The sequence below is a fragment of the Anas acuta genome, chromosome 7 (assembly GCF_963932015.1).
Source record: "Anas acuta chromosome 7, bAnaAcu1.1, whole genome shotgun sequence".
In the NCBI taxonomy this organism is placed as follows: domain Eukaryota; kingdom Metazoa; phylum Chordata; class Aves; order Anseriformes; family Anatidae; genus Anas; species Anas acuta.
Genome location: NC_088985.1, coordinates 30,294,392 through 30,316,023, shown reverse-complemented (window position 1 = coordinate 30,316,023; position 21,632 = coordinate 30,294,392). Strand labels below are relative to the sequence as shown.

General features: G+C 34.1%; 1 protein-coding gene across 17 annotated transcripts in view; it reads right to left on the bottom strand.

The window, feature by feature from the left end:
* The window catches only part of ATRNL1 (attractin like 1), a 487,687-nt gene that overhangs the window by 408,224 nt on the left and 57,831 nt on the right, over positions 1 to 21,632 (bottom strand). For all 17 annotated transcript variants that reach the window (XM_068688793.1, XM_068688795.1, XM_068688794.1 and 14 more), the window contains exons 6-8: positions 19,029 to 19,203; positions 18,170 to 18,257; positions 6,148 to 6,403 (exon numbers count right to left, since the gene is read on the bottom strand). In XM_068688793.1, coding sequence (XP_068544894.1) covers positions 6,148 to 6,403; positions 18,170 to 18,257; positions 19,029 to 19,203 — 519 coding nt within the window. The remainder of the gene's footprint in view (positions 1 to 6,147; positions 6,404 to 18,169; positions 18,258 to 19,028; positions 19,204 to 21,632) is intronic.

Below are 21,632 nucleotides of genomic sequence, written 5' to 3'. Positions count from 1 at the left end.
CATTTTGGATGTTATCAAGCTATTAAGAACTGCAATTCTGAACACAATCAACAAATTTATACCAATAACATTGCATTTTACATACATATTACCTCTCCAACAAGTACGGTTACTTGATACAATTTACATATGGAGGCTGGTGAGGAGTCAATCTGCTGATATACCTTCCTATCACCAATTCCATCCTTATTTTTTGATTTAAATTCTGGTCCAAAAGATCAGCATATATGCTTTTCAGGGAAAAAACTACTACTACACACTATCAACATCATCATCGTTTTATTTACGTAAAACATTTTGCATTTGTAGCTGTCTGGTTTACATAACACCTATAACATTTTCATAGGAAAAATTGCACACTGTATACTCCCTGTGACTTGCACAGAAATATGAATAGCTGTTCCTTCCTGTATATTTAAAAAAAAAAAACATTATGGATAACTAAGTTTCAGAAAGGTCCAGAGGCATCCTTCTGTCAAAAGGAGTAAGTCAAAATGAGTATTACAGTTTCTGCTTCTTTCTAAGATTTAGTTGAACTGTCTGAACTTTCACTTTAAAAACTGCAAAGCAGATAAGCAGTTTTGATCTCTTTTGTGCTTCTTCAGCATCTTGAATACTGAACCATTCGGTACAGAAAATAGTTTCTTAAACAATTCTGTCTGAATTGAAAGACATTGCTGTGCAGCATATGATCTGATTTTTTTTAAACTACTCATCAACATGGATCTTCACTTTTTCTTTTTAAACACAAACATCCAATCATCAAATGCACTTTCATAACTCTCTTCATATGCAAAACTCAAAGACATCCCACTCTTTCAAACATGGGGTCAGTGGAAATACTTGGTTGACTAAAGTGATCATGCAAAATTCTGCAACCTCAAGAGCCTAAAAATCCTAATTCGCCTAGAACTGGCAAGATTCCTCCTCCAATTCAATTTATAGTTTAGATACACAAGATGCTGGGGTTGGGATGCAGGGTGTTAATTTACCCAGATATCCATTTTGTAAGTCTAATGGACAGTGCAAAACTTATGACTTTTCCATATCACATAAAAATAACTCCAGTAAGAAGGGCTTCTAATTTTTATTTTTAATTTGAATCTTTATTATAAACATGATATTTCTTCATTGACATCTGGAGAATTTTCAAACCACAGTTTTTCTTCCAATACTCAGAAAAGTGATTAAGATAAGTTCAGATATTCAAATCTATCAGACGTTAAACAGATAGATACGGCTATGTGCTGAAAAAGTGATAAGAATATTGCAAAAAGAATTAAACTTTTATGTCCAATTTTATACAACCATTTCCAGGAAACTTATGAAATGAAAGAATAAAAATACAATAATTTTCATGTACATATGACTGGACATACGACTCCATTCCAAAATTTTGATGAACACTGCAAATGAAACTGGAGACTTAGAAGTAAGCATTTTAAACAAATTTAGTTACATATGAATAAAGAACAGCAAAATTTAGTGCTGACAGTAGGAGGAGTAGTGCTGAAAGCAGGAGGAGAAGAGAGGAAATCTGGGCCTTAGCCTGGACTCAGTAACATGCCAAGGTTTAGAATTTTTTTTTCTCCCCCCAAAAATAAATGAAAAAATAAATGTTAAAAATAATGGCAAAATGGACAATCTAAACGTACCAAACTGGTTAAATCATATTAAAAAAAAAAAAAGTTACCTACAAAAGAAAGCATAGGTGCTTTCAATAATTGGACTTCAGCAATGTCCTTATACCACAATGGGAAATTAGTAAATAAGGCGCTATAACAGAAGGTGACTTGGGCACCAGAGAAGAAGCAATGCACAATGGAATGGATTTGTGCATTGCTGCAATTACTAACCAGACTTGTAAAGATCAGTATGAATTAGTTCATTTTACAGCACTCACAACTTAAAATATGGTAGTTGAAAAAAATTAGACATCAATTCAAAAAAGCAGCAGAATGCCATTCAGAATGAATTGATGATCTTGGCTATCAGAAATGAAAAAAAGATCAAAATTCAACAATAAGTTAAGCACTGGGAGCTTTGAGCACTGGGATTAGTAACAGGGGCTTCTTTGAAACTGAAGCTCATCAGTTGATGATGACAGAAGAATGAGTAGGTGCACTGCTTCATCAGAGAAAGTCTATGAGCCATTAATGGATTTCTAAAGGTAGCAGTACGAATGTCATTTTACCACACACCAAGTGAGGTGTTCCCAATAAAGCAAGACTAAAGTTACATAGCCAGACATTAGTGAAATTGCACCTAGAATATCCCACAGGCTTTTCTAATCATTCACATTCAATAAAGGTGAACTCCTTGTGCAAAGGCTGCAGAGATGAACTATTAGAATGAGATAGAAATGATGATATAGCCTTAATTAGGCTGGAAAAAATGAGGTTTGGTACCTATAAATATTATGCAAAGGATATTCCAGGAAGAGAGATGAGCTGCTTACATTAAGCGATGTATCATCCAGAAAACAAATGAACGTAAGCCAGCCACTGATAAAAGGTTGGCTATGATTTAGATGACATGCAGCAAATAAAATTTTAAGCCCTGAAATAATTTTCCAGTGATGTTGTGAACAAAACCCAAACTGTTTAAGATTAATTCTCATCTATTTTATAAGGAATTATAAAAAAAAAGAAAAAAAAGCAGTGTTTACATTAAAAAGCACCAGTTTTGATGGCCAAGATGATCCATTCCAGCCTTTCACTCAGAGGAAATTAATCACACCCAAAGATGTAATACCATTCCATCAAAGAATGTAAATCCAAAGAACTTAAAAACAAAAACTAATTCTTTCTTAATGTTTTCTTTTTTTTTTCTAGTTATTTTTTCATATAAAAATAGTTAGGGTGGTCACATTCAAAAAAAAAAAAAAGCAAATTTGATCAATAGTCATTTTATCATTTAAAAACAAATAATTGAAATAGTATTTGAGGATAACTAAAGGTGTTTCTAAACCAGACGTTTAGAAAAAGTTTTTATTTGCAGTAATATATCTAGTAGAAGTCAAAGCTAAGGTAGATACATTGGCCTGACTCATTCTTAGCATGTTAAAATCTTTGAACAGATTAAGTAAAAAGCACAACATTTCTAAGAAGCTACTCAGTGTTCCATCTTCATTTAATTACAGTGACAATAAATTACAAACTTTTACTTGTAATTAAGAAGCTCATGCTAACTTACAAAAAAGAGTAAGTACACATTACAACATAGGGCCATTTCTTTTAGCTTCAAATAAATATTTTTAAATCAAAAGCAACCTAAAACCTACTTCTGAAGTCATAAAAAATAGCCTAAAAACTGGAGCGATATGTTGCTGATCCAAACAAATTTCTATCTTTTAAAGAATAAAATAAAAATCACAGAAGGTTTATTCAGAGGTTTCCTAACGTATAAGGAGCTTTTATAAACTATGGTTAAAACAAAACACTATTGAGATTCACCTTGAGACTCACACTGTAATTCTCAGAAGGTTTATGAGGTATTGCTAACCTAAAGAGAAATAAATTTCCCTGGGGAGTAACCCAGAAAAGCTTTATGGTTGAAGTTAGTAAAATCAGTCACATAATTCCCATATCAAGATTTATGGTTTCCTCAGAAGTCCCAGCTCCAGTCACAGCAAAAAAGGACAACAGGAAGCTCCTTTGTTACTGCAATAACCCACATACCCTTGGAGTAGTAATTAATTCCTGTGCATTCACATGGTTAAAGTCTAGCTGCAAACCATGTCTGACTTTTACAAGACTTAGTTCACTTGGATAGAAATTACTTTCTTTGCTAATCTGACAAACATGAGAGAAATTTTAAGACTATGCACATGCATTCAACTTATATGCCTTGTTAATAGAACCGCATACCTATGGAAAAAGCTAAAAAAGTTCTTTGTGTTTCTTGACTCAAAGCCTATGGAAATCAGGGTCACAGTAACTAAACACAGTAACTATGACTTTAGCAATACAATTCCATATTAAGATTATGAAAGTTCATTGACAAGACTAGATCACTAGCTGTTTCAATTCATATGAATCTAAGGGAAAGTTTTGCACAATGCCTCCTTTCAGTAGGCATCTGGTAAAAGCTTGAAAAATACTCCATACTAGAACTAAAAACCATGGCTGATAACATTTAGAAAGAATAAAACAGTACAATTTGAAATGTTAATGCTAAGTGTTTTTGAAAGGAAAACAAAAAGGGACTCTAATTTTTCTTTCTATAACATCAGAAGTGGTGTCTAAGATGTTTTCTTTCCAATTCCAGTGAGTTCACAGCAATACTTTTATCATTTCGCATACCTTTTATATTTGGATTCTGAGCTGCTGAATTCCCCAGAAACTTGTCATTCTTAGTCCAAACCACTATCTGGAATTTCACGGTTAAAAATGATCCTACAACTACACAATTGTGGGTAAATGCTGCAGCTGACAGAATTCAGGAAAGTTTACCACAAAAATCATCTGGGGGCGTTACGAGGAGAGAGACAGATGCAATGAGGTAAAACGAAACTGCAATAATTTGGCTTGTTTGTTTTTTGTGTGTGTGTGAGCGCCTTTGTTGTTTTAACTAAATGTGTATTTGCAGTCTGTTTTACTAATCCTCCACCAGAGCTATTTTAAAACTTATTCAACAAGTTGTACATTTCTACCATAATGACAGCAATAAAATATCCCGGACAGAGACACTTTTACATTGCAAAGTGAATCACATGTTCCTCATCCTTATTTTCCTTCCATTATTAAGCTATCTATAAGATCAGTATTTGTAATTCTTCTACACACTAAATAATAAACATATGGAAAAACAAATCATCCGAAGTTCAAGTATACACTAAACTGAATGAGCATGCAGAGAACTAGAAATTGTTATTAAGGAAGAACAACAAATAAGAAGTCTTCAAGAAAAGGTCTCCTCTCTGATAGTTTAAAAACAAACTACAAAAAAAAAAATCCTTTCAGAACTTTTTTCAAAAAAGCTGGCCTTTAATACTTAATAAGCCTTAAAATACCGTTGTGGAACATCATTGTTAAGATCAGAAATTTTTAGTAGGTTCATGGAGCATAACCAAATTTTTCTACAGGGAAAAAGCATCTCATTGCACTCTTCCTTTTATTCCCATTCTCTTTCAGCCTTCTTCATTATCACTACAAACTTTCAACACTACCATCACAATTAATTCTAAGAAGCATAAGAACTCTCTAAGTTTTGAAGGTACTTCCCCATCCCGTAAGTCTGCTTGAACAGGGTCTATATACACATGCACAAATGCAAGCAAGTAAATAGAAACTATCTGAAAGATATTATGTCTTAATATAAAAATTTTACTTGGAAATTGTGTGTGTATGTATGCCATTATTGCTTAAATAACTGTAAAAGCCTCAGATCAATTCTACAGAAAACAAGGACTGAAAATACGTTATTTGAATTAGTGAGCATATAAATATTCCTAAGGATGCATTAAGAAGGTGTATTTTCAAGATCATGCTATTAAAAAATATATCTTAGAAGTATCATGTGTAAGATAAAACATCTTAGTTTATTTAATTCTAACATTTTAGATCACCCATAAGAAAAGCTTGCTATGGTGCAAGGGGAATCCCAGACAGACTCGATGATTTACAAAAATTAGTCTTAATTTTCTTTTATTTCTTCTAGTTGCAACAAGTATGTATAGGCTTTTCTCTGAAGTGTATAAGGATAAACTAAGTTATGTTTTGAAAATACACATGAATATATTACAGCAACACTAATCTAAGAATCTTCAAATTAACTAAATTCTTTTAATAACTGCTCTTCATTGTATTCTGTTTAGCCCTTTGGTTTTCACTCCATTCACCCTTTTTTACTCAACTATGTAGTAAAAACATTACACACACAGTAAAAAGAGTAAGTTCCATCAGAACATTAAGTGTTTGGAATTTTTTGTTTCAGTCTTTAGCCCCTTTAGAGTACCACAGCCATGTACAAGATAACAAATAGCCAAAGCTATTATATTCCAAAGATGTATGAATGCTGCTAACAATAAATGTGATCTACATAGTTAGAAAATAGATGAGATTTTATTCATATTGCCAAATATATATCTTCCTTTGTGAAAAGGGGAAGTGTACATAAGTTTAAAAATATCTGAAAGTGACTTACTGATGTAGTATTCTTGCACAATGCTTGTATAACCATATATGGCAGAATATCCAAAAATGATAATCATAACCACATCTCTGCTGTCCAGCTCTACTATGTGTGCTGAATGACCTTCCACAGCATACTGTTGGCCATGTACAAGTACTGCAGGAGTTCTGATACTCCACGTTTGACTGTGTATGTTGAAAATCCACAGCTCATCGGTGACATTGCCATTATTTGTTTCAATTTTGCCTCCATACATATAGATGTCTTCCTGTAAAAATTGGGAGAGAGCAGTTAATGGATTATAGTAAGATAACATCTGAACTGCATACTTGTGTGCTGCCTAATACTTCATAACTGAACAATCTGATTTAAATCTTCACATTTAGCTGATACCACATTAAACAGCTCAATATCAGACACTAGTCCCAGACAACAGTATTTAAGCTAAATCAACAGTGATAAGGAGAATGTTTCACTGAAGAATAAACCTAGCCATGAAAATGACACCAAAATGAATCTCAACTGGATTACTTCAAGCAGAAAAGCTTTAATTGCATGACTCTAATTCATACTGCAGCTATTAAAAAAAAATAAAAAAACAAACAAACAGAAAGGGGTTTATAATGTTTTCTTACGGAATAGCTCACAGAACTAAAATGTGATTTACCATACACTCCATCTATGGGAATTTAATTTGGCATATACACAAGGGAGAATATTTTATCTTAATAACAACATAAGTTAAGTCCTCAGAAACTTCACAATCATTCACAAATGAACCCAAAGAAAAGGGACCATGTCTGTACAGGATCCCCTTGGGCACATTTGCTAAAAATTGCATTCCAATGGGAGTGTTAGTTAAGTACTAAAGGGATGCAAAACAGCATGGTCTTCATGAACCACATATCAAAACAGATGGCATTGCTGTTTGAGATAAATAATGAGTTCTTTACTTAAAAATTGACTTGAAATCGATTCTACTATATCTCTAATTTCATCTAGAGTATCAAACCAAGGCATATAAGTCACAGAATGAATTTCAGCTTGTTGGCTTCACTGACTGGCTCAAAAGGACAGTTTATCCCACTGAAATACTGCCTCTGGTTCTAAGAATGACAGTTAGTCTTTGCTAGGACATAGCAACTCCATATGCAGTCAGCATCTCATCTACATGGTGCTTGGGCAGTTGCGTCCTGCATGCTGCAGTATAACAAATACTCAGGTCTAACTCAAATTCAATCTTACTTGCTTAAGAAAAACAAAACAACAAAAAATCAAAACTGCAGCCTTGGTACAGTTAGCTACTTGGGGGGGAGAGAGGGGGGAGAAGAAAAAAAGAAAAACTGGAAGATAAACAAATGGCTTAATATAAGAAGCTTGAATGAACCATGGGGAAAATTCAGTCTTATTTTAAAATGGTATCTAGGCAGAAATGTAAACTAAGTGTTACTGTCTTCGTACACATCAAGAAAGACTCAAACTGACAGACAATTAAAAAACAAACGATCAGTAGATTGACATTCTATTTAGACCACCAAAACAAAGGCTTGAGGTGGTTAGGATGTTGTCTCTATACCTAGTGGATGGTAAACAACATAGAATCAATGAACACATGAAAAACTTCCCCACTCCTGAGAGAGATTAGTCAGTAAACAAACAATTAAACTGTCTGACCTGTCTTTAAGAGCGCACTTAAAAATTCTGCAATTTTAAACTATTCTTTCATTTGATGTAGGTAAACATTTCTTCATTTGTAAGTTAAAATTCCTCCTATGCAATGATACTCTGTGTTAGAGATTAGTCTGGGCTTGGCTTTGAATAGAAGACGTTTACATTCTCCAGTATGAATTTACCTTAGGATTTGGTACATATCTGAAACCATTTTTTTCCTATGAGATAAAATATTTCAAAGAACTTGGGTAAAGACCCAGAGAACCTGTGAGGAGGCACTGACTTCACACACATCCAGAGGAATTGTTTTTGTGGGATGTAAACACTGGAGGAGTCTACAGGTGTCAAAGAAGCAAGACAGATTAGATTAAAAAGTCAGAAAAAATATTAAATAGAATTTCTAAGATACATATTTATACATATATGTATAATTTCCACAGCAAGAGAAGAAAATATCCCTCTTGGATTTTCTGGGAATTTCTTCTGTTGCTTTTACAAGCTCCTCATGAAGAAATTCCATAAAAAGCTTAGTGGAAAGGAAGACAAAATATGAAAATCTGATGACAAATTTCTCAAGAATCAAATCAGCTGAGATGATCCCAGATTTAAGCTCCTCCAGAAAGAAACTGGCAGGTACTTACAAAAATAAAAGTGAAAAAATCTGAAAATTGTTGTCCAGATCCCAGTGTTTCCATTTAATTTTCTTGAATGCACCAATCACAAGACAGCTGAGGTCAGAGATTCACCTTTTCCCCTTTAAAATTTATTTCTGAGAGTAATCAAATAACTTCATCCTGCTATCATGATTTTTACTGCTGACACATAAAATCACAATAAGAGATACTTCTAATAAGTGCATTGTTACACCTATGCCACTATTAAAAATCTCGATGCTCTAAAGGAATATACATTAAAAGCATGACAAGTTGCTTTAGCTGGTCATCTTACTGAGGGTAAGTGATAAGATTTCCTGGTAAAGATGAAAATAAACTCCAATGGATGATTGTTCTCAAGGGGGAAGGTAAGCAAAATCAGGATGCAATTTCCATTTCAGTGAAGATTAAGTTTTATCTGTAGACTACTGAAACATCAACTTCTTGACACATTCTGACCCTACGGGAATGAGCAATGTCAAGGCAGCTGCAAATTTCTAGAGCATGATAGAGACATTAACACACAGAACATCACCACCCCTTTCCTTTCTGAGGCAAAACACTCAGTGTCTCAACATTCGACTCATTTCTTGCTGAGATACTCATCATGAAATGCATCAATGGTAAGCAGCAAACCTACTCTTCCTAATTGGTTCTTCAGCTGGAAAAACTGGACCAACACTAAGTAGAATTTATAGTTCATAACACATCACATAAGCAAAATTAGTATTTATCAACCTCACTTTGTCTGTGTAAGATTAGATATCCAGGTAGCAAGGTGCTACAACTGAATTACCCAGGAAAAAGACTTATCTCAAAAATACATCTGACATCAGCAATGACTGATGTTGTCTATAATTACAGTATCAAGATGCATTTTGTACAGTAGCTTTTACAGTACTTTCAAAATTCCATCATGTTTATAGAGAAATAACATGTCTATGTTAACTGGGTTTTTGGTCTTTTGACACAGACTTCAAGCTTCAGGCCAACCTGCCCTGCCTTACTTACATGTTTTCAGGAGGTACATGCTCTATTACATTCAGGAATGCTGCTTTCCTCTCATGTCTAAGGGACATCTAAAATCCCTGTCTTGAGTGCTGAATAAAGCATCATTTAGGTAGGATTAAGGGCCAAGAAAACAACGTGGTAACAGAAGTAACAGACCTGACTGAGCTTGTTTCTTAGTTCTTAAAATTTACAGGCAGGAGGGTGGGGGGGGTATTATAGGGGATTTGTGGGCTAGTAAAACATGAATAGCATAAGCAAATACTATTCTTAAAATCAACCTATATGTAGATAGCTCAGAGCTCATTCATTATACTGCCAAATAGAACTAAGGTAAATCAGCATCTCTAGCATAATCAACTAATTTCTCTCTCTTTTCTTTTTTAATACAGACAACTGATTACAGCAGAAAAAAGAAGCTAATGAGGTAGTTGCAAGTGAAATATAACAGCATTTCAAAAAGATTTCTGAGACTGAGCAAAGACACAACACTAAAAAGGAAGAAAAAGGTGACCTGAAGAGCCACGTGAACTTCAAGATGATTACTCAGACAGCTGACAAAGTCCTCCTCACAGTTCTACTTAACTGATTCAAAGTTCAGATAAAAGAACACTTCTGTGAGGAGCAATCCTTATATATGACACAGCAGATTCTGTACACGAGACTATTCACAGAATTAGACAGAGAAAAAGACAAGAAGGTCATGACAACTGCCTTATCGACCACAAAAACAGATTTAACTAAGCTTTGCTCAGGGCTCTTTCTAAGATTAAGGAGTTCCTAGAGCTGCTAATAAAAAAAAAAAAAAAATACTTCACAAGTTACCAATGATCAGTTGAACATGAACCAAAAACTACAGAAGAACTACAGAATTAAATATGTTACATACATATTTATAAAGGACAAAAGCAATAGTCAGGTATTAAACTAGACACACAAAGGTGGACATTTTCTGGAAAGTCCAGGAAGATATTACACAAAGGAAACAAAGTGCTAATGGTCCTCATCAGCCTAAAGATGGTAAAAGAAAATAAGGAGTCCTCTTATAAACCAACAATAATTCTAGGTACGCACTAAAGGCAAGGTTTTCTGACAGGCACAGTACAGATATACATGTAGATTTTCAGCATGGATTTTTCAAGGACACAAATGTTGCTCACCTTTGATCACACAAATGAAGCACACAAGGTCTGTTCATAATAAGATGGCATAACGAGGTGAACAAAAATAAGTAATGGTTTAAAAACAAGGCAGCCTCATGAAATTAGTGAGGAAAAATGACAATCTGGACACGTGTTGCAACTGAAAGATGTTAAAAACTGCACTCCACAGCCTGGAGGAGCACAAAGGCCAAGAGACAGACTGTTGAAGACAGAAAACAAAACAGCAGGCACTAAGCATCAAGACGACACAAGGTCTTCAACACATTTTTATTTTGGGGTTCTGTCTTAGCAACATCTTAAATCGCAGTGAAGAATGCAGGGAAGTATTTATTCAAAAAACTAACTTTGGTCATTTCGGATATATTACTTTACACTACTAAATTTACCTGAGTTACAGAAACCTCTCTAAGAGGTAAGATGAGCAGGTAGGCAGCTCGTTCATTCATGACAGGAAAAAACCTACCTACCACAACAGCTGGTTTCTTGGCAACTGTTCACATAAAAGCAAAGAGAACAGCCAACAACTATAACTTGTTTGTTTCAAGGGAATAAAAAAAAAAAAAATTCCAATAGATTTTACCAGTTTTACAAATCAGATTCTTTTTCCCTTTATGACAAACAATACAAAAATAATCCATTAAATGATCATGAACAATATCCAAACTGGATTTTTTTTCATTTAAGAATAAAAAACAAAGCACAACATAAAAAAAGTCAACTACTTGTGTGACCTAAACAGATGGTATAGGAAAAAATTATACACTTCTGGTAAACAAATAGCAATCAGCCTAGCAGTCTGAGCTGTATAATTTAAAAGGCAAAATTCTTTTACAAGCCTGAAAAAGAATAAAAACTTGCAATGTGCTTTTATCCTTAGGATTATTCTAATGAAGAAAGACAGGTATTTACATGAAAGCACTAATTTCTGTAAATGAATAAAGGCCCCAAATCCAAATATAAATCTTCTGCTTTTAAGAGTATAAATAAATCAATAATAAATTAACTATAACCACAGATACTTGCACAAAGTTTCATAAGAACAAAGAAATGTACAGAATTTCCATAACGTAGGCAAATGAATTATTGTTTTTAATAGAGTTAAAAGGATAAAAATTTGCAAAAATGACCAGCAATCAGGTATGTTAACTAAAAATTCTTGCATGAGAATTGTCAAAAATAGAAGTCTATAGCACTTTAGACATTTGGAACTATTAATATGGAAGTTTTCATAGGCACTTGCATGACACAGTGATATTAATTTTATCTTAGAAAAACGTATTTTTTATTGAACAAAGTAACCTGTATTTCTGAGGTTTATTAAAATACAGGAACTTAGCTCCTTGACAATAAATATTTACAAGAAGTAGTTCAAATAATAGTACTAAAAGAAACAGATCCTTCTTAAAAAAATATGTATGCTGTTGACATCCACAGGGTTCAAATATTGATCATATCTCCCTGTAGTCAATAAGATTCAGTAACAACTTCTGTCAGTACACATTATCAGGCAACCTGATATTTCACTTCAGTGCTTGCAATCTATTAGAAACTTTTCAGCTCTTTGCATCTTTGCAATTTTAAAAATACTTCCACACTGCTGCTGGTATTAAAGGTATTACTTCAGAGAACAATTCAATTAAGTCAGTTAATTGAATGATAATATCAGTTAATTGAATTATATATATATTTATATCCTATATACCTTAAACTAGTGACATTTTCCTGGACCACTGCTGTATTCAAAACACAAGACAGTAATATAAAGTAAATATAAATATGAAATAAAATGCATGTTTTTGGAAAAGGCAAAATTTGAAATTCACTTGTTTGCCTGAACATTCCTACATGTAGATCTACTAGACATAAAAGGCAACCATGCTTATACTTCAACTTTCAAACCACTTAGAGTATAATGTTGAAAAAAGGAATGAAAAATATTGCAGTTTTACATAAAGAAACCAATCTCTTCATAAGTAAGTCCACTTAATTTCAGAGGAACTCTGAATAGGCTCTTATCTAGACTATATACTAGAAGCATGTGATGGCTCATCTTACCCAGTTCTCAAGGACTTCTGAGGTCCACAAATTGGAATTAGAAAGCAAGCTGTGCATAGGATGTAACAAAGTCATAAAATAATAAGAGTATGCAACTTGGTGGTACACCTGGCTAATGAGTATTGACAGAATAGTTAGAAAAGACTCTTACATTCCTAGAGCTACTGTTTCAAGTTATACTACAACAGCCTACATGAGTAGGCATATTAAAGTACAATGAACTAATAGACAAAAGAGTGTCTTAATTATGTTAAGACAGGAAAGGTTTCACTCTTGTTTTGTTTAGGCTAGTAAAAATACCAGAAGAGTATATATACACTCAACATCTACACCAATTAATTTAGAAAAGGAATCAAAACAATTACCCTTTTTTAATAAAGCTTTAAAATTTAGAAGTAACATTCATAGACTTCAAATGAGTCAAATTAAGTTTGTCTCATATACTGGGAAACATCTTTACAATTACCAATATGTCAGCCTGCCTGTTTGCTTCATTCTTATTTCCAGTCTCAAAAGAATCTAATTTCAATGCCCCGTCATCCTTCCACTGTCACAGGACTACTAGCAACAGTTTAATTACGAGGTCGAATTCTGTGATGTGACCAGAAGTTCACTATTCTCTACAGTGACCATATATTCGCTCTCTGTACAATGCCCATTATACATTATTCCAGGGATCTAGCATTTTTCAATTTACCACCTAACACCCTATCTAGTCATAGTTTGGAAGAGTTGTATGTACCTACTTAAAAACCTCACAAGCCATTTCCTTCAGTCTCTCCATAATCATTTTTCTTTTATGATTTATTTCAAAGTACGTTGACATTTTTCAAGTATCAAGATGCCTGGAACTATATACAATCTTTGAGATATGGGAGAACCAATTGCTAACAGAGATAGGTAACGCCTTTCCAATAACCAGTCTGAAGAGGCACTGAAGGCAACACTAACAGTTTAGCTGGTCTAAAAGCAAGAACACTTTTATACTCTCTCCACTATAAATGCATAAAAAGTCTTAGTCACTTGTTATAACTATACATCAGTGGGAGTCTTCTGATCTCTTTTCTTCAGAGTAAAGAAGTACAGTACTTCAATTTTAACTAAAGAAGCTTTCTGAGGGAAATGGGCACAGTAACTTATTTCATTCTCCACAGAGTCAATTATATAGCTTCAATTTACCTTGCACCACAATCAGGCAATACTAGCTCTGTGCTCTCACTCTGGTCTAGCACAAGGCTTTGAAATCTCAGGAGCTCAAGTCAAAAACTTAATCTAATTTCTTTGTGGATATTTTTTTTCTCTCGTCTAAACAGAAAATGTTACACAATGACTAGTACACAGCTCAAAACACAGCTCAAAACTGCCATCTCTAGGTATTATATAAATGTCCTACCGCTCTTTACACTACATTATTTTTCTGCTTTTCAAGAGAAAAGGAAATATGTGAAATATGTGAAAGGAAAAAATAAAATAAAAAAATATCTCAACAAGTTAATTTAAGAACTTATTGTAAAAAGGATGTGCTTTTTCACTTAAAATTTCTTCAACTTACATGATCAGCTCCTTTGGCTTTTTGATATTTGATATAAGTGCTAGCAGAAGCAATGTATTAGTAGTTCCTTGTTTGACACTAGTGGTGTTTGTGTTCATTATTAGTGGATTTTAATTACTAATGAACATGTGCCTTTGACAACAACAATGCTTCTTAACTACACACTTGTTTGGTATTTCATTACTGTTAATGAGTAGCATTTCCTCACTGAAAGAAAGATCTCTGAATCACAAGGCTATTTACATGGGCATGCAGCAATAGTACAAGGGGTAACAGTTTTAAAATGAAATTGGGGAGACATAGATTAGATGTTAGGCGAAAATTCTCTTCTCAGAGGGTGGTGAGGCACTGAAACAGGCTGTCCAGAGAAACTGCAGATGCCCCATCCCTGGAAGTGTTCAAGGCCAGGCTGGATGGGGCTTTGGGCAACCTGGTCTGATAGGAGGTGTCCCTGCCCATTGTAGGGGGTCAGGAATTGGATGGTCTTTATGGTCTGTTCCAACCCAACTCATTCTATGATATTTACTGGTTATCCTTCAGTCTGGAACATCTCAAGAAAATATTAGCATTGTCATATAAGAAAAGGTTAAATGATATTTTAAGCCTTTATTCTGAACTGCTAAATGATACATTACTTGAATGTTTCCCAACTAAAAGGTCCACATTCCACAAGAACTGTTATAACCAAAGATAGCAGTCAGAGTTAACCTTTCAGAGAACAGATAATACATTAGTAATGAATCATAGAACTGTAGAGAAAAGTAATTTTTGAGTCAATTTTGGGGCACACACAGAAGAATCTAGCCATATCACTGCTGTAAAACAGCTCTACAATACTAACCATGGCACGTACAGATTCAGCATCTCTGGAAGAGCAACGCAAGCTGGGAGAGGGTGCAAAAAAAAAAAAAAACCCACACCTACAATTCTGCTTAAATTTTAAAGGAACGCTATATAAAAGGAAGACTGTTCATAAAAAGAAACTGAAAGGATAAGATATTTAATGACAATATGATGACATTTTAAGGGCAGCTGCACAGATCCCATGAATGCTTTTTATTTAATTTAAAAATAAAATTTAAAAATATACATATACACAGTTTCCCATTAGAAACGCCAAAATAAATCAAGCTTAACTTTACAAGAGGATAACAGAGAACTTTTAGAAGTCAGAAAGAGTACTTCAAAATCTGCTTCAAATCCAGGAGATTAAAATGGGGAGACATATAAGGCAAGCCAAGAAACAGCTTGATGAGTTGCCTGCAAAATTATATATAAAGTACTACCATACCGTTTTTCAAATGCATTAGAAGTACAGCCAACTAGATGATTTGTGGTGCCAACAGACAGTAGAGTATTCTGAGAAGATACAGCCTTAGCAATAAAATTAATTTTTGTATTTGAAGTCTTCACATTAGGCTTTACAGGTATTTCCATAGCAGAAATTACAAAATAACAGAAATAACAGAAGGTCATAATAAAGGAGAAAAAAAAAAAAAAGAAAAAAAAAGAAAAGAAAAAAGAAAATCAGCAACAGGTCATCAGGATCAGTTCTGAAGGAATTTAAGAATCAAACAGCTGACCACTGTCTCATGTGTGTAATTCCCTCCTTAAACATGTGTCAATACCACAAGACAGAAGAACAGCTGGCAGAAAGGACAGAATTAGTGAACACATGGATAAGTTAGACAAGTTGAGGAAAATTCAAACAGCTTTTGAAAACAGAAGTTACATCCTAAGAATGACTGAATTTTCCTGAAAGAAGAAAAGGTCTGGTTGATACAGTTACCTGGAATTTCCATAAGATGCTTGATATTGTTCCTTATGCCTTAAAGAAACTAAGCTGCCCTGGGAAAGGAAAAACAGCTCACTCAAGGGTAAGTAACTCAATGAAGCTTGGGAAAAATGGTCACTTTTTACAGTGAGGAGAGGTCATCAGTGGTGTCCCACAGAGAACAACTGTTTGTTCAGTCTGGCATTAGAACAAGAAAGCAAAGCAAGGGCAAAGAAATGCAGAAAAACCTCATAATACTGAACATGCAATACAAGGGCAAATAGACAGACATACAAAAGTTAATGTAGATAATCATCACATGCTGCATACCAAACAATTTTAAGTCTGTACATGTAGTGATAAGGTTTTAGTTGACTGGAATGAGATCATGATATTGTAATTGATAGTTCCGTGAAAACAGCAGTACAAATCCAATAGCTCATTTTCAAAATGCTAAAATACTTTTAAGAATTATGAGGGAAAAAACCAGACTGCTGTCTATGACATCATCAATCTCTGAGTTACCAATACCACAAATGCTGTGATTCCCTTTATCTAAGAAGGGATGTAACAGAACTCAAAAAAAAAAAAAAAGATAACAATGTCATTCTTTCTAACATATGAAATAACTTCCCTCTAGTTTATTAAGAAGGCAAGAAACTCTCAATATGAAAAAGAAATAAGAGTTGTATATGTCACTATATGTCAGATTTACAGAAAATCATGAATGGTACCCAGAACACAAATATGAAACAATATAAAGAATCAAAATTAAATGAGCAAATAGCAGTATCCCAACAGGTGGTATTTCTCCACACAACACCCCAGAATTCTTAGGCACAGGATGATATCCATGATCAAAAAAAAAAAAAAAAAACAAATAAAAGGAAAAGGTCTGAAAGTGTGAAAAAAGATAAAGTTCTAATCTTTCCATAGAAATGCTACTATTAGTATATATAATAATAATCTCAGAAAAATCCTTATTGCAGACCAGGACAACGTTCTGAAGAAGCTTCTATATGTTTTTCTCATTTTTCCTGATATTCTTTTTTACAGGCATTCACTGCTATCCATTATTTGAACATGTTACCAGGCCAGATGAACATTCTGGTCTGGCTTAGTATACTGGTTTTTCATTCTTCCCTACTGCAGTTGTCTGAGGCAAACAACTGAAAATTTGGTAGTAAGGAAATCTGCATTTCTCCATCACATTTAACATGTTTGTCGTTTGTAGGCTAAATTATGCACTACTTCAACTGCTTTCACTGACTGTATTTTTTGGTCCTTTATATTTCGGTTATGTTACTAACACTAGCCAAAAATTAATTGATTAACAAAACATCTTTTTTAATGTGCAGTTCTGTCTATATTCTATCAGTAAAAATTATTTATTTATTAAGTGAAACAAGCCTTTTAAAGTTCTTTCAATAAAGCAGCATACACACCACAAGATCTTAGTAGAACCAAAACTATTGGTTATATTTTTACATGCTTATTTGAATTTACAGTAATGATACTCTACACCTTTATTAATTTGTCATTGTGTTTTGCTCGTTTGGTTGGTTTTGGTGGCTTTTGTTTGTTTTAAATACTACTCTGGTTCTGTACTAAGTCTCACAAAACAAATGAAAGATGTATTTCTTGTGTAACAGCCCTTAGGGCACTGACAGGCCTTCATGGCCCTGACCAGCACCACCTGAGGCTCAGCCAAGGACCCTCTGTCCCTGACTGCTTGACTAGATGGATGGACCTGAACCTGGTCTTATCTCCTGGATGTCTCCTGGTCTCCTCCTCAGGCATGTTTCCAGTCCTGTCTCTGGCCATGACTCCCGTTGCTCCCAACTATACTCCCTGAATGGTCTCTGGACCTGGGTCATCACTTTCCATCCCAGGGGCTGTCAAAGGACACTGCCACCGCTCTGTGTGCTGGGTTCAGCCCCTGTGGGATGGTGCCTCCTCAACCTTGGCTCCCAGATTGCTTTCCCTTACACCACAACAACAATTAAAAAAAAATGCTATAGATCTAAGTACTAAAGATGACACTAATACAAAGTGTTTATGGACTAGACATTGAATTATCCTCAAAAATCCATGGATCATGTTAAGATTGCTAACAGCACACACAAACTAATTAAATAGAAGGCTAAGGAGTCCAAACCTGATACAAAGCAAGAGTGTGTCCATATCTCTGTAGTGGCCCTTTGGATACAGGTACAACGTTCCATATACTGCTTTCCAAATTGTAGCTAGAAGAGAAAAAAAAAAAGTAAATGTTTTCTACCTGCATATAGGGCCTTTTGTATGTCTGAACTAAATTTCTATTTGAAGTAAACTTCTGTTTGGCAAAGCGTGCACACTCGATCTGTCACTGTTTATCTGATGTGTTTATTTGATCTGTTATAGCAGCAGTAACAAAATCATTTTTAATTATTATACCAGTGTACTAACTCCTGATAGCGTACTAAGTGTTCACTGAGGAAAAATCATGAACATCTCCTTTGGGGACCTACAAACAGTTTCCTGTAAGTCAAGTGATTTTCATTATGGTCCCATTTTCTGAAAGTTACAACACTAGGTTACTAAGCTCAGTTATCAGCAACACACACACACACACCTATCTATGCCACAACCTTTTGCATTACTTCGAAGACTTAGTAGTGAGCAGCCTCTCACGTGCACGGTTGATTTTAATTTCCATTCATTAAAAAAAAAAAAAGCACAGGTGGAAAAGGAAAAAGACCAGAAGAAAATGGGATTTCTTTTGGATAATTACAAAAAGTTGCAAAAAAAAACAGAAGATAGACAAAAACAGGAGAAATAGACATGTTGATAAACACGTTATTTATAACATGTTAATTATAAGAAAACTAAGGAGAAAATAAGAAAGTTAACAAATAATCTTTTAAAAAAAAAAAGTACAAAACTTTCAATTAAGTAGCAGGATAGATGTACTTGTGTTGATATTTGTTTTCCCTAAGCCATATCAGAGGGGATATCACAATAGAGAAATCACTTACTTCAACACCATTTGGAATGAACTGTAGTTGAAAGTGTATCCACCAATCACCCACATAAATTTTCCGTGTAGAACTGCCTTATGGGAAGCCCGGCCCACAGAAGGGCTGAATGGCTTCACATTTGGTAAAATCCAGTAAGACTCCGTGGAAGGGACATTCAAAGAACAATCTGGACCTATTTTGTAAACAAATGTGCAATCTGTTAGACAGAGATGTTAAAGCCAATAAAGCAGAAATAGGGAAGGCTTAATTACAGATGTCAGGATTGCTCATTCGGATAAAATACAGTATACACTTTTATGTTTAACAGATGCTCAATGAAAAATTGGCAACAAGAGACATCAGTCAAATTGGAAGTGCTAGATTAGCTTAAATAATGATACATTTCGGCATTCTTCTCAGAAAACATACTGTATGAGTCACAAATTGAAAGAAAGGCATAACATCATGTTTTTAGAGGCAATAGAGGTTTAAAAGGTGTAGCACAGTATAAACAATATGCTACCTCTGGAGAAAAACTATACTGCATTTGAACTAATCAAAATAAGTTTATATTAAAGCAAATAACATTACAGTAGATTACATTACAATATCTTTTATACTATACAAAGTTTCAGGAGTACAAATTTGGCCTTCACCAATGCCAGTTTGCATTGTCTTTCAAGAAGACAATACACACTAAACTGATTGATAGAAAGACTGATTTGACTATTTAAATTTTATAATTTATCTATAAAGCTACAAAAGCCTATAGCCATATATTATTTTGGAATATATTTTAAACAATTATTTTTGCTAAATGAAGAAAAAACATCAAAATGTGTCACTTTTAAAAGATTCATTATTTTAAAAAACATATATACAAGAAATATTTTCCATTTGTTTTCTAATAAGCTGTGATCTCTTTGCCATTGGTTTATACTATAGAAACTAGAAAAACTTTAAAGACTTGTTATTTAAAACCTCAATATATTTACAATTCTGCTACAAAAAAATAAAAATAAAAAAGAACAGCATGAGAACTATTTGCCTCTTGTCAGTGACTCTACAGCTTTACTGCCTGACTTTATTTCTAGCTGGGAAAACACTGAATTTTTAGGACACCAATGTGTTCTACCTTGAGCATTATCAATCACAGAACTGAAATTTTTATCATCAGTGATGGCAGACATATTGTATGACAGCTAAATGATTTCAGTAATTTGATGCTGATACTGCAAGCAATGTTATGTCCCTCTTGGCCTGCCTAGCTGGAGTAAATCCTTCACTTCACATTACTAAAAATCAAAGCTGTTGAAGTCACACTGGGCATAACCTTCTTAAAGAACTCTGCAGTAGCATACTAAAGAATAAGCAAGCAAACACACAAACAACAAAGAAACAAGTGAAAACCTAGTTTTCATCTTAAGAAAGATAAATAGGCAAAATTTAAGGATGTATAGAGGTACATAGAGTTAAGGCAAAAGTGTATGAACTTAGTTTCTTGAGGGGAAAAAAAACCCACAGGAGTAACAAAAGCAAAAAAAAAAAAAAAAGTCATGTTAAATGAAGGAGATGTAAAAATAAGGAACAAAAGAACTGCAAGGAAGAGAAATTAAGAAGCTAAAAGGGCAACATAGAGAATTAGATTATTACTGAGGACATGCAGGTAGCAGAGGACACCACCATGGAAAAAGAGCACGCCACCTGCTTAGAAAAGCATGAGTACGGGTAAAAGGAAGCTGGCACAGCTAAACAGCAGTGTAAGGCAGTTTAGCAGGTTCAAAAAAGATTAAACCATGATCAAATGAACAAAAAGAAAGGATAACAAAATATAGCATATTGAATGTAAAAACTACAATTAGGTAGGTTTGGTTTTATTCTGAGTTGTGTTTGCTTTGGGTTTTTTGTTTGTTTCTTTTAATGACCTAGCTCAAATCACATCTCTGATGTGACAGAGCAGCACATGACTTTTTTTTTTTTAAAAAAAAAAAAAAGGTACCAGCAAGGATCTGGAAAATTACAGGCCTGCTATGCTCATGTCCCTACCATACAAATCAGCATAAGCTAAAAGAATGGTCAGAATTAGTCAATGGACAGATAATTGCAAACTACATGTAAAAAAATCAGTACGCTTTTGCAAAGAGAAGACCTGTCTTTCTAACTTGCTAAAGGTTATTTGAAGATACCAAGATGGAGTGATCCATTTGATACACTGACACAGATTTTCACAAGGCTTTTAACAAAATTCCTCAAAGACTTCTAAGGAAATCTGACTGCTGTAGAAAGAGAATGGAAGTCTTTGCATGGCTAAATAACTGGCTGTAAACTAGAAGACCGGAGTAAAGGAACCCGTCTAAAGGGACAGAGGTCACCAGTGGAGTTCCACAAGGATTTCTGCTTGTACCTCTGCTACGCAATGTACACATTAATGAGCTCAAAAGTAAAGTAGCAAAGAAAGCTTGCTGATGATGATGATTTATGGAGAGTAGAAAAAATAAGAACAGCCTTTGATGAACCACAGAAGTTCTTACGTGACTGAGGAAAACAATTAGACATAAAACTCAATATAGATTAATGTAAAACTATGTAAGCTATGTTCTAGCTCAGCTAAACAGACAATAG